This window comes from Acanthochromis polyacanthus, chromosome 2 (genome assembly GCF_021347895.1).
Source record: "Acanthochromis polyacanthus isolate Apoly-LR-REF ecotype Palm Island chromosome 2, KAUST_Apoly_ChrSc, whole genome shotgun sequence".
NCBI lineage: Eukaryota > Metazoa > Chordata > Actinopteri > Pomacentridae > Acanthochromis > Acanthochromis polyacanthus.
The window spans coordinates 28,984,498-28,996,478 of NC_067114.1; the positions used below are offsets into that span (position 1 = coordinate 28,984,498).

The following is an 11,981-nucleotide window of genomic DNA, read 5'->3' on the forward strand; positions in this document are numbered from 1 at the left end:
TTCACAAGGATTGTTGTGTTTGGGGTGTTTTTCTGCATGTCAACAGCATAAATTTAAGAAGCTGGGATCAGACCTTATAATAGTTTTGGGCCTCATGGTTTGCTCTCAAAGAAACTGCTGTAATGTTACACATGTAATCTGTATTGATTCTGAGTGCTGATGAGCACCTGACTAGGTGTAACCAAGGAAATGATGTCCACAGCTGGAACACGGGGACATAATTTTGGCTTTTGGCTTTATTTAGATGGAAGAAAACTGTTTGTTTCACAGCCTGTCGAATGATTCCCAAAGGAAATCATAAAATCCTTCGTTCCACTTCATCCACATTTTGAATCTTTCACTCCCAGCTCTCATTCCTGTGAACCTGCAACAGAACTTTGCTGTAAAAAAAAACTGTTAGAAGGGACTCCTTTTCAGTCTGATTTCATCAAAAGCTGAATTATTCCAGGATCTACAGTTGTAAGGATGTTACAGCTGCAGGTTTCATGTGGATCATTTGACTATGAATGGGCCATGGATCCCATTCTGAAGTTCTTCCAGGGTGGTGTGGTGGCACCAACATGAGGTGGAACCAGGCAGGAGGATCAGAGCTGCTGCAGTAAAACACTCATGTCATTAATATCAAAGCAGGGAGGAAACTCACACAGAGAGGAGAAGGAGGAGAAGGAGCTGTGTAGAAACACGTAGAGTTCAGGTGTTTGTGCGTCACGGCTTTGGACGCTGCGTCATCATGATCCCCTAGTGACTTTAACACAACCACCTTACAATGAAATGTCTGTCTGTCCGTCAGTGTCTTTATTATGTAGCTCCGCCTGGTGGAAGAACCAGGCCGGCTTGGTTCATCCTCTTTAACCATCTCAGACTGGAAAAATAAATAAAAAGTGGTATATTTTTAGGACCAAATGCTAAATGAGGCTTAATCAGTGGAAAACCCAAAGATGCAGTCAAGCTGATCACAAAAATATGTTCCATAGAAACACCAAAACACAACAAACTCTGGAGCAACATTCAGCAGAGGAGCACAAACAAGGAATCTAGATGTGACATGGACGTGAAATGTGATGTTTTATCGATTTCTCATGAAAAGGATTGGGATTTTATAGGTCCAGATGGTGTTAGGATTTAATCATCTTGCTTTACAGGACAGTTGAGCTGAGCTTTATAGTGACCAGATGACCCCAGTTTGGGTTTTGTATCGGGATCGAGTGGTTTTGGGGTTTTCAGGGCCAATAACGACGCTGATTATTTCAAATCAAGAAATGCCAGTGGCTGACATTTGGAACCAATAAACATTAGATGTTCTTCACTATTTTCTTCATCTTTCACTGTTTTGTCACTTTTACCGTCCACTAAGGTCCAGATTTTAAATCATTATTAGTTATCCTTTATTATCCTCTATTAGTTAGCCAGATTCTGTTTCAAGTTTATCTGTGGCTGCCTTCTAACTTAGCTGCTCGCCGTTAGCACAGCCTTAACCTCTATGAGATTATAGCTGACTGCCTGGTTTGTGACAACCGCTTGTGCTTCTTGTTTAGTTTTTGCTGCTTCAGAGACATTTCTGACAGCTGATAGAGAGAGAAGTGACACAAAGTCCCCAGTTTTAGCTTCATGTCCCTAGTTTAGGTTTTGTGTCCCCAGTTTGGTCTTTCTGTAGGTTTTTCTGGAGGAATCAGAAGCAATTTCACATTTTTTTTCTTCCACTGATGCAGTTTTTTTTTGAGTGTCATGTCCCAAAATGTCATCTGTTGACTCCATCAGAGAGACAGGACTGACTGCGTTAGTAATGTCTCCATCACCATCACCATCTGACGCATTCGGCCTCTTCACCCGCCCTTTTCCTTCACACGCACGGTGCAACCCCTCCCTCCTGCGCCGCTGCTAAACTATATAAATCACCTCTGTGGGAGTTTGGAAACAAGGTGCAGCGACCTGCAGGAGAAGAGCGAACTGAAGAATCTCTGACAAACCACCTGTGGCTGCAACTAGTACCCGGAACCTCCAAAGTCTCCTCAAAGTAAGTCTCCAAACTCCTCGCTTTTGTTCAGTTACTCGTGAACGAGCAGCTTTTTAACATTCTTGCATAAAGCAGTGGTTTTATGTCGTTTTTGTCGCAAATCTGTAGCTTACTGCTTGAATTTGTTTTCACTTTTGCGCGTAAAAGGAAAGCGATGTTTTTACTCTGGACTCCATAAAGCTGCAGAGTCAGACTAGTTATCTGCACCAACGTGTTTCCTCCAAACCTGCGCCAAATTGAATGGCTTTATTATTAAACACAAATGTGATTTTGACCACATTTTTTTCACCATGAGAGCTGCGTAACAGTGGAGATCGAAAAACGAAAATTTTCGATCTCCGAACTCCACTCACTGTTGCGCTTCAGACTCATTTGTTCGCTTTTTTATTCTATTGTTCCTGTGGTCTGTGATCATGAGGTGAAGCTGGGAGCGCGTTCAGCACCACGGACAGCGCAGCGGAGATATTTGAGCGCAGACAGGATCTGTTCACTTCATATTTGCATTCCAACAGTAGCTGCACCTGTTATTCTGGTTTTCTATTCAAAGTGGTTCCTGGAGAGGAGAAATAACAGAATGAGATTCAGTTCGTGATTTCAAACATGACAGGAAAGCAACAGAAAGATGCACAGCTGAAGGGACTCTGCAGCAAAGTTCACTGCAACTTCATCTTTGTAAATTAAAAATATTGTGTTTTTGCATAGGGATGCTAAAATAATAAGAAGAAAATGCTTTATTGATAACTTTGTATTTTCTAAATTTACGCAGGCAGCTATAAAAATGGTTAAATAGTTTAATAAAATAAGATTAATATTAGTAAATGATCGTTGTTTTATGTACTGGTGGAGGGGATGGTATTGAGTCTTGCTGCAGATTTCAAAATAAAAGTCACATTTTACGTAGATTATTCTTACATTTTGCATTTGATTGTGACTGCTCTTGTTAACCAGCCCTGGTAGTATAAAAGTAGGTAATGTTTATGGCAAAACAAAAACAAAAAACAGAACCGTTATGTGGCTTTCGATGTCCATAAACCTCATAATAATCTGCATCTGTTTCCCCACAGATACCCAAAAACCTGCCAGTGCTTGAAATGAAATCAGTCTTTTAAAAGTCTATAGTTGATGATCTGTTACTGATTTAAGTTATTTTTAAGCAATAATGACAAAAAGTCCATGTAAGCAGCTTGTCAGATATAAATATTTACTGGTTTCATGATTTTCTGTGATCATAAACTAAATATTTTACAGTTTTAACCCTAAAAAATCATGATTAAAGTTCATTTATTTTCAATATTTTCTGACAAATATTCTAAAAGAAAATAACGATTAAATTATCATATTGATACTACTGCTACTATTCCAAAAAAATTACTTCTAGTGCTTCCATGATAAATTAACACTGCCCTGCAAGATTTGATTTAATAACTTAATTTGGATTTTAAATGTAATAATTTTACAGCAAATTATCTCGATATTAAACAAAATAAAATTCCTAAATTGCAAAGAAGAATAGAGGTTCTGCTAATATTCTACTTCAGTGCTCCAAATGTTCTTTAAATGTGCTTTTAATCCAATCATGTAGACCTAAATGATTTGAAGTAAACCTGGGACTTCGTCTTTTTATCATCTTTACCATAGTGGTGTGTTATTGGAAAATAAATATACTTGCTAGTGGATGTCTGACGAGTTAACACATGATTTTTTAAAGCAGTATTTGTCTTTTGTTTACAGATGGTTGGAGTTATTGCTGTATTTTTGGCATCATTAATGCTATTAGTTAAACCAATAATGGAAATAATACCAACAAATACAAAGCAATAGTACTGTTTTTCTAACAGCATGCCATTTATAATGTCTAAATAAAGGATGATCATCAAGGGTATCAAGGAATTCATTCATTATTTCCAACATTTTTCATCACTTTGACCAATGAAGCAACAACTAGTTAGACTTCAGACATTAACTGAAGAAAACGATCTAAAAACTGACACTTTTTCCGGCCGGTTTCTCAACGACTGCATTGGATCTGAAGCAGATTTGGATCCTCAGCTTCCATCACTTCCTCACTTCTTGCTGTGCTCCTGCAGATGGCCTTCATGCTTAAACCATGGACAGTCCTGGTGGTGGTCGTTCTGTGTGTGCTGGTGTGTCTGGGAACGCTGGCGGACGCCTACCCTCCCAAACCCGAGAACCCCGGTGAAGACGCCCCCCCAGAGGAGCTGGCCAAGTACTACACCGCCCTGAGACACTACATCAACCTGATCACCAGGCAGAGGTACGCACACACACATAACGTACATATATAGTCAGCTATGTTTGTTTAAGGTGTATTTTGGGATCTTTTCAAGCCTAATGACCTCATAAGGAAAAAGTAAAGCCTTTCAAAATAAGGGCACCATCTTTAAAGAAAGTAGCATTCTGATTAGGGTTAGATGAGGGACTGTACAAGAATTATTTGGGTGGGCTGGGGGGAAGAATCTGATGTGTGACTTTCCAAAAAAAATATATATATAAAAAAAGCATTTATAATTGTTTTAAATCTCTGTTTGACTTGTTGAAAGTCAAATTAAATTTTAAGACATTGTCTCGACTGAATAATAATTCCCCAACAACCACCACGAGACACATTACAAATAGCTTCAGAAATCACTAAATTCACTGCCAATTTAGCAAAATTATTTGATTTTTGGAGAACATTTGAGAAGAGTTTAAATAATTGTAACCCACTGCAGTATTTTTATCTGTTTTCTTCTCAATAAAATCTTCCAAATGAAGCCAGGAGTAACTGTTGCATATTTTATGACTGCTGTTTCCAGTCTAATCATTTTCATACAGTCCCTAAGGATCACTTTATTGCTATGGGATCTTTATCTTATTGCATCTTTCATAACTGGATCCATTAGTGGATATTAAAAGTCTCCAGAAACCTGCGTTATCTTTGACATCAGGCCTTGAACTTTAACCTCTTTTGTCTCTTTCTGTTTGCACCTTTGGTCCGGATTTAATCTGGTTTTGCTCATTCCAGCTGCTTAGTTCATCCTTACTGTAAGCCCTGAGCTCTGCCGACGTGTGACGCTCTCCCCCCCCTTCCTCCCCCGACTCCCTCACCCGACGGCAGCTCCGTAGATTAGATTACCGGCCACTTTCCAAAACCTCCAGGCCTCCAAATCAACAGGACCAGAGCAATAAATCCGCCACAGATGGACCCAAGAAAGAATCCCAAATTCAGTTAGCGGGGCCTGAGCCAGGGCCTGCTGCTGTCAGGTGTAGAGGTCGGCAGAGTGGAATTTTTTTTCATGTGAAACAGTCAGGCTCATGAGCTATCCATCCCTGTTCATGAAAGTCAAATAGGTCATTGGTATTTGAATACCGGGCTTAAAGATGGCTCCTAACACTGTGGAAAGTCAATGTGTTTTGAGGAGAAAGTCTTTAAATTCCAGTAGAGGGGAGCAGATGAAAATGTATTGGATGCAATGAAAGGAATTAATGGTTCCATGTCAGTTTTACTCCAGATAAATGTGATGGAGCCCGTCGGTGCAGAGCAGTACTGTATATGACAGCTTGAAGCCTCCTATAGAGGAACAAATGACTAGTGTGTTTACTGGACATAAAAACAGGAGCTGTAGTGTAGCTACCTTTGAGCTTTTCTGGACAATAAAAACGCCTTTACATTCTGAGGCTGATTCTAGCATGTTTGGATCCAGTATTTTTCCATCAGGATTTCCTCTGTCTTTCTCTTGGCATCTCCAAACTAACGATCAATATATTTTTGGCTTCTGCATTTAATCTGATTTCAGCCGCTCCGCACACATCGGATCCTTCAGGTGCTTCAACTACAGATGACATTTAAGCTTCTTTCAGAGCTTCGTCACATGAAGATTTTAAGACATTTTCACACATTTGCATGCGCGCAAGTGGGAAAATGTAGACTTTTCAGGTAGTTTGATAAATCCGTAGGACGTTTATTGGAAGAACTTGGTGTAATATACGATCAATTTAAGCAATATTGTTAGTATTGAATTCACGAAGATTTTTTTTTCAAATGTGCACTTTCTCCTTCACTGGTGACTCATTTACTTCTTTAGTAATGTAATTTCAGTTAATGGTTACCTCACAAATGTAATATTTTTAATTTAAAAAAAGGCATCTTCATAAAGTAAACTACACGGAAGTATGTATGAGCACAAAATCATTTCATTAAAATCAATAATTTCAACTATTTTGCATTAAAAATGGTTGAAACTGTTTAATAAATTCATTTTTTTTCTTCTGTGTCCGTACTACATGCAAGAAGATTTTTAATTACATAAACAGTTTGGGTCTTACTATAATTTTTTTTCTTTTTAAATGCAATAAATGTATCTTAAAATGTAGTTCAGAAGCAAATGTAATTGCATTTCTTACTATTATCTGAATTTAGACAAAACAAAAATCAGATTTGTTGATTGAGAAAATAGTCAGAAGATGAATCAAAATGAAAATAAGCATTAAATGCAGCCGAAAACAGCATATAAAGTTAGCTTTATGCTTTAATAATAACAATCTAATGATGTGATACAGAGACAGTCACAGAACAATCAGTAATGAGTAGTTTTGTTTTTCGTATTTTATCCTGACTAAACCTATGTATTTTTACTGAAGCAAGATTTTCAATGCTTTGAAAACTTATTGAGCATTTTGTACTTTTACTTCACTGAGAGATGTGAATACTGGTTGCACAACTGGAGAGAAAAAGACAAGAGTTAAAGGAGAAAGAAAGATTATGATACCAGCTAAAAACAAAAAGAGAAAGAGAGATATCAGAACTACAGACAACCAGAGAAAAATGGAATAAAAGCGGGCAGACAGACGATAAGAACCAGACCAACCGGGGAGAGGGAACCATTAAAAGAAGGGAAAACATTTCACGTCCTGATCTGTCTCCAGCTGTGTGACAGCTGAGACAGAAGGCGTTCGCTGTTTGATTGCAGAGCCGCAGACACACCGACACACAGAGGAGCTAACAGAGCGTGAGATTGGGTGCTGAGGTCACGGGGGGCGGTGGAACAGGTGGCTGATGGGAAAACACAGGAGCCGCAGGTTGCTCTGTTGGGGTTTGGTCGATGGTTTCGCTCGCGCTCGTTGCGGAGTAAGTTTTCCGTTAAACGGCTCTGTGGTTTTACATTTGCAGGCTCTCTTGGAAGCCTGCCTTCGCTATCAAGAGGAGGAAAAAAGCCATCCAGACTTGGAAATGACACCTTTCACACTCATTAAAGCACACACACACACACTGGATCTGGATCTGACTGTGAAATGGAAGCTTTCAGAGCAGAGGAAAGGGACCAGATTAGAAAACAGACAGATAACTATGAGACGCCAAAACCACAAATCTGTTTGAAAAAGGAAGCAATATGTGAAGAGAAAAGCAGGCTTGAAATGGAAAAGAAGCTGCTGTCAAATGTCTCCAGCATAGTCTCATCAGCTGGTGACTCCTCTGAGCTGTTTACAAATGCTCTATTTGATGCACTCAGCAGACTGAGGAGTTCAGCAGAGATCTAAAAAAGCAAATCAGTGAATTGAACGAGTCAAGAACGTCACTTGGAGCCAGTAAGGTTTGATTTCATAAAAATCCTTCAGGTGTTTGACATTAGACTTTTCTTAAAATCCCTCTCTGGTTGGTAATTCAACCCCTAAAACTCATCTCTGTGTATTGCTGTTGCATATTTAAAGTTTTTTCCAATAAAAGATGATCTCCTCAGGCCTTAAATGGCTTAACCTTCATGCTTTGACCCACTGCTCTCTACTTGCTGCAGCTCGAGCACACCGGCTCACCGGCAGACGCAGTAAGAACCACTATAGGCAACACAATGACAAGTTATTGGAACATTTCAGTTCAATAAAAAACAATTCTAAAGAAGAACAGTGACAGAGAAAACTGCATCCTGCAAGTGTCATATTTTTTGGGTACGATGTGCTAAAAGTAACAGCTGATATAATTATGGCAAATGCAATTAAACTGAAGGCTAGAGTTAAACCACGTGTAAAATACATAACGATGGATATTCTAGTAATGCAGAAAATGATGTGTGAACTCAAAACGTAATGGTGTAAACTTGAGCCAATGTAACTTTTTAAAAAGGTGTACAAGAAACTTAACAATACACAAAGTATTTCATTTAGCTTATGAAAGGTCTTCTAGTTAAAAAAAAACACCTTGCACTAACAAACTGCTTTCCTTTTCATCCTCTCCATCTCAGGTATGGAAAGCGTTCAGCTCAGGAGGACGTGGTTGCAGAGCTGCTGTTTGGTGGCGACAGCAACAGAGACCTGAGATCAAGGTAGAAGGTCGCTGAACGTGTCCTGTAGTGAACACACATGTGAATCCATAAGCAGCTACACATCCCTCCCTCTGCTCGTGTCTCGACAGATACGACGACTCCTACGTGTGGTGACTCCGCCGCCCTCCTCCATCCTCATCGGGCATTCCCTCCGGCTGCGTCCCAGAATGCACCTGGAGGGGCCGACATGTGCCTCTCACCTCTGGCTCCTGAACTCGCCATCATCTCCGTCCAGAAACACGAGCTCCCCGTCCGCCTCACATCTCCGTCATAACAACACAAACTGTACATAATTTATTATGAAAGTAAAATATATCTGAGATCAGAGCTACTAATCAGACGTTGGACCTGTGTCGGCGTGTGTGTGTGTGTGCGTGTGTGTGTGAGCATTAATATCCTTCTACCGTCCGTCAGCTGTTTAGAACAGGAAGTTGTCGTTTCGCTGTTGCTGCTGTAAAAGGTAACATCAGAATACATGAATAAAAACGTTTTCTGTGAGATAAAAATACGCTGATGAATTGTTCTGTTGGTGACTCTTTTAATGACAGTTCTGCATGATACACTTTAATATCATTATTCATACCCATTAACTATGGAGTCACAGGAGTGCCACATCAAAATATAAATAAATAAATAAATGTGAAAATATAAAGAGAAATAAATAAATAAATGTGGAAATATAAAGAGAAATAAATAAATAAATAAATAATGAAATAAATAAATGTGGAAATATAAAGAGAACTAAATAAATAAAAGGAAAAAACAGAAAAGGTAAAAGCAAAGACAAAATTTTTATTTATTTATGTATTTATTTCTTTTTATATTTCCACATTTATTTATTATTTATTTATCTTTATAGTTCCACATTTATTTATGTATTTCTCTCTATATTTCCACATTTATTGATTTATTTATTTCTCTTTATATTTCCACATTTATTTATTTATATTTTGATGTGGCACTCCTGTGACTCCACAATTAACAGCACTTTAAATGCTGCACTATACATTATAAAAAGAAAACAAATAATAAAAAAATATTTTTTAAAAAAAATCTGTGGATCACTTTAACAATCAAAAAGTCAAAAGAGTTTTTTTTCCAGATTTAAATATGATAAAACTGTTTAAATTTACACTCATTAAAAAAACAAAAACGATTACTTCATGTAAAAAAACGAATGTTTGATGGGTACGTTATTTGGATTTATTTTCTATCCTGTCATTCTACGAGATATTATCTGTAATTTAACGAAACAGGAAAGATCTATTAAATGACAAAAAACACATTTACCGTTTTCTAGTCTTTAATATGCATATTTTTCTTTCAAATAACCACGCATAGCTGTAAAATAATATGAGCATTTTTGCTGATTTATAACCAGAAAAACTGTAATTTTACAGTCACACCCTGTAAAAGAAAAAAATGCTGTTAGAAATGGAAATACACATTTTTGTTGTGGAGATTATTTATAGTTTTGCCCTTTTTGTTTTACAGTTAGTATGCTCTTTAATATGTTTTGGTGTGATTTTAGCAGTTATGGTCTGGGATTCAATAATCTATAAAATGACAATCAAAAATTATTCACCATTTTTCAGGCTTTTATGAGCAAATAATTCTTTTAAACACTGGAAAATATCTGTTGAAACAGTAATAGTATTTTTGATGATTTAAAAGCGGTAAAATAATCTAATTTTACCATCACATATTGTAAAAGAAAAAAATACTACATGTATGAAATATATTCTTTACGGGTAAAATATTTGGATTTATTTTCTATCTTGGAAATTTTCTAGATATTTTCAGTAATTTAACAAAACAGGGAAGATCTAAAAAAAATTATTTTATTTATTTATTTATTTTTTTTACCATTTTCCAGTCCTTAATATACATATTTTTCTTTCAAATAACATAAAATAATATCTACAAAATAATGTTCTAAAACAGCAGGGCACTGATTTGGGCAAACATTACTAAAACAAGAGGAAATGATGGTTACAGTGTACTGTAGTTTGTTTTTTGCACTATTCAACACTTTTATTTATTATTTTTTTTAAATTATTTATCTTTTATTATTTTACATTTTTACATTTTGTATTAATTATTTATATGTCTTATTATTATTATTATTATTATTATCATTGTTTTGATCTGGTACAGGTGCTCAGTACATTTCACTGTATTATATTGTGCATAATTGTGTTTGTGACAAGTAAATGTCTTGAATCTTAAATCCGTATAATGTAATATATTATAAAAGCGTTTCAGCCGTGTATTATTCCACACTTTGTGCTCCAGTGAGTACTTCTGACAGAAGAAATATCTACATGGGACTTCAGTCTCAAACAACAATGGCAGTCGGTCCACCAGATGAATGAGATATTCAGTCTTTTCATGGGCTTTGATTACAATAAAATAAGTTTTGGACAAATCAGTTGCATGTATGCAAACATCTGTAGGGGTATTTTGCAGCACATAAAAGAAAAACGAAATGTTTTTCTTCCAAGGAAAGAACAGAAAAGCTGCGAGGGCTCGGGGTGAAGACAGACAATGAAAAGACGGGATGGAAGGAAAACAAGATGTATGTTTTCTGTAATAGGGAAATACAAAGACATGTACTGTGGGAAGACTCAATAATCTGACAGACAATATCAGTATTGTTGTCATTTTGTGTTGTCCTTTCAGAACCTTGGGATGTTTTGTACATTTTTACAGAACATTTTACCTTGCTGTTTCCATATCACTCCTGTACTGCATTGTTTAATGAATCTGCAATGCAAAATAACAATCGCATCCCCACAGTGAGCACACAAATAGGCCAAGTTTAGGTGTAACACTCCATTATCTCCACTGTATGGCGCTGTTGCTCTGCTTTCATTTACTGTGGGCCAAGACCGGACAGATGGAAGACAAATAGATGGTGAATTAAATGAGTGGAGTGGAGTAATGCAGATGATTCCATTTAAGTGAACTAAATGGTACAAAAAATATATCTGTGGCATGAGGTAAAGGTCCTGGGGATCCTGATTTTGTATCAAGATGACAAAAGACAAAGATGTAAGTGGCATAATGAGGGTTTACTGTTGAGGAACAAATGGCAGGAGCTTCTGTCGCAAAGACTCCTCGACATGAGGAAGAGTAATCAAAGCAAAATCTGCATTTAAATATATGGGAAAGACATCAGTAAGGTGACATCAGTAACGCCACACTATGACGTTTTTACAGTGAAGGTTCTACTATGGAACCAGTTTGACATGTTCAGGCGTTCTTTGTGTGAAAACTCAAAGATTTCAGGGATCAGAAGGGAAGAGATGATAGTGCTATTAGAAAGTGCAACACCTTTTTTTTATTTTTTAAATGTAATATTTTTATTTCTTCTTTTGTTTCATTTTTAAAGTTTGGATATCCTTGAACACTCATTTAAACAGAATATAGATTTTGATATTGTTGTAAAGAATAATGTTGGTCATGTGCACTCATGTTGGAATAAATCCTCATTGTGAAGCAACCCTTACTTGCACTGAATTGGAAATATTTTATAAAACACACTGAATTACAGGACAAGGCCAGAATTACATGACTTTAATAGTAATAGGCCGTGATCTAAAGTGGGCCGGTCTGAGGCATGAAAGTCCACGGCTGAAAATGAGTCC

General features: G+C 37.0%; 1 protein-coding gene across 1 annotated transcript; it reads left to right on the plus strand.

Moving 5' to 3' along the window:
* Nucleotides 1–1,875: 1,875 nt before the first annotated feature.
* Nucleotides 1,876–8,839, plus strand: pyya (peptide YYa). The gene is made up of 4 exons (XM_022203405.2): nucleotides 1,876–2,014; nucleotides 4,102–4,289; nucleotides 8,251–8,331; nucleotides 8,421–8,839. The coding sequence occupies exons 2-4, from the start codon at nucleotides 4,102–4,104 to the stop codon at nucleotides 8,443–8,445; spliced, it is 294 nt and encodes a 97-aa protein (XP_022059097.1). The 5' UTR covers nucleotides 1,876–2,014; the 3' UTR covers nucleotides 8,446–8,839.
* Nucleotides 8,840–11,981: the final 3,142 nt, after the last annotated feature.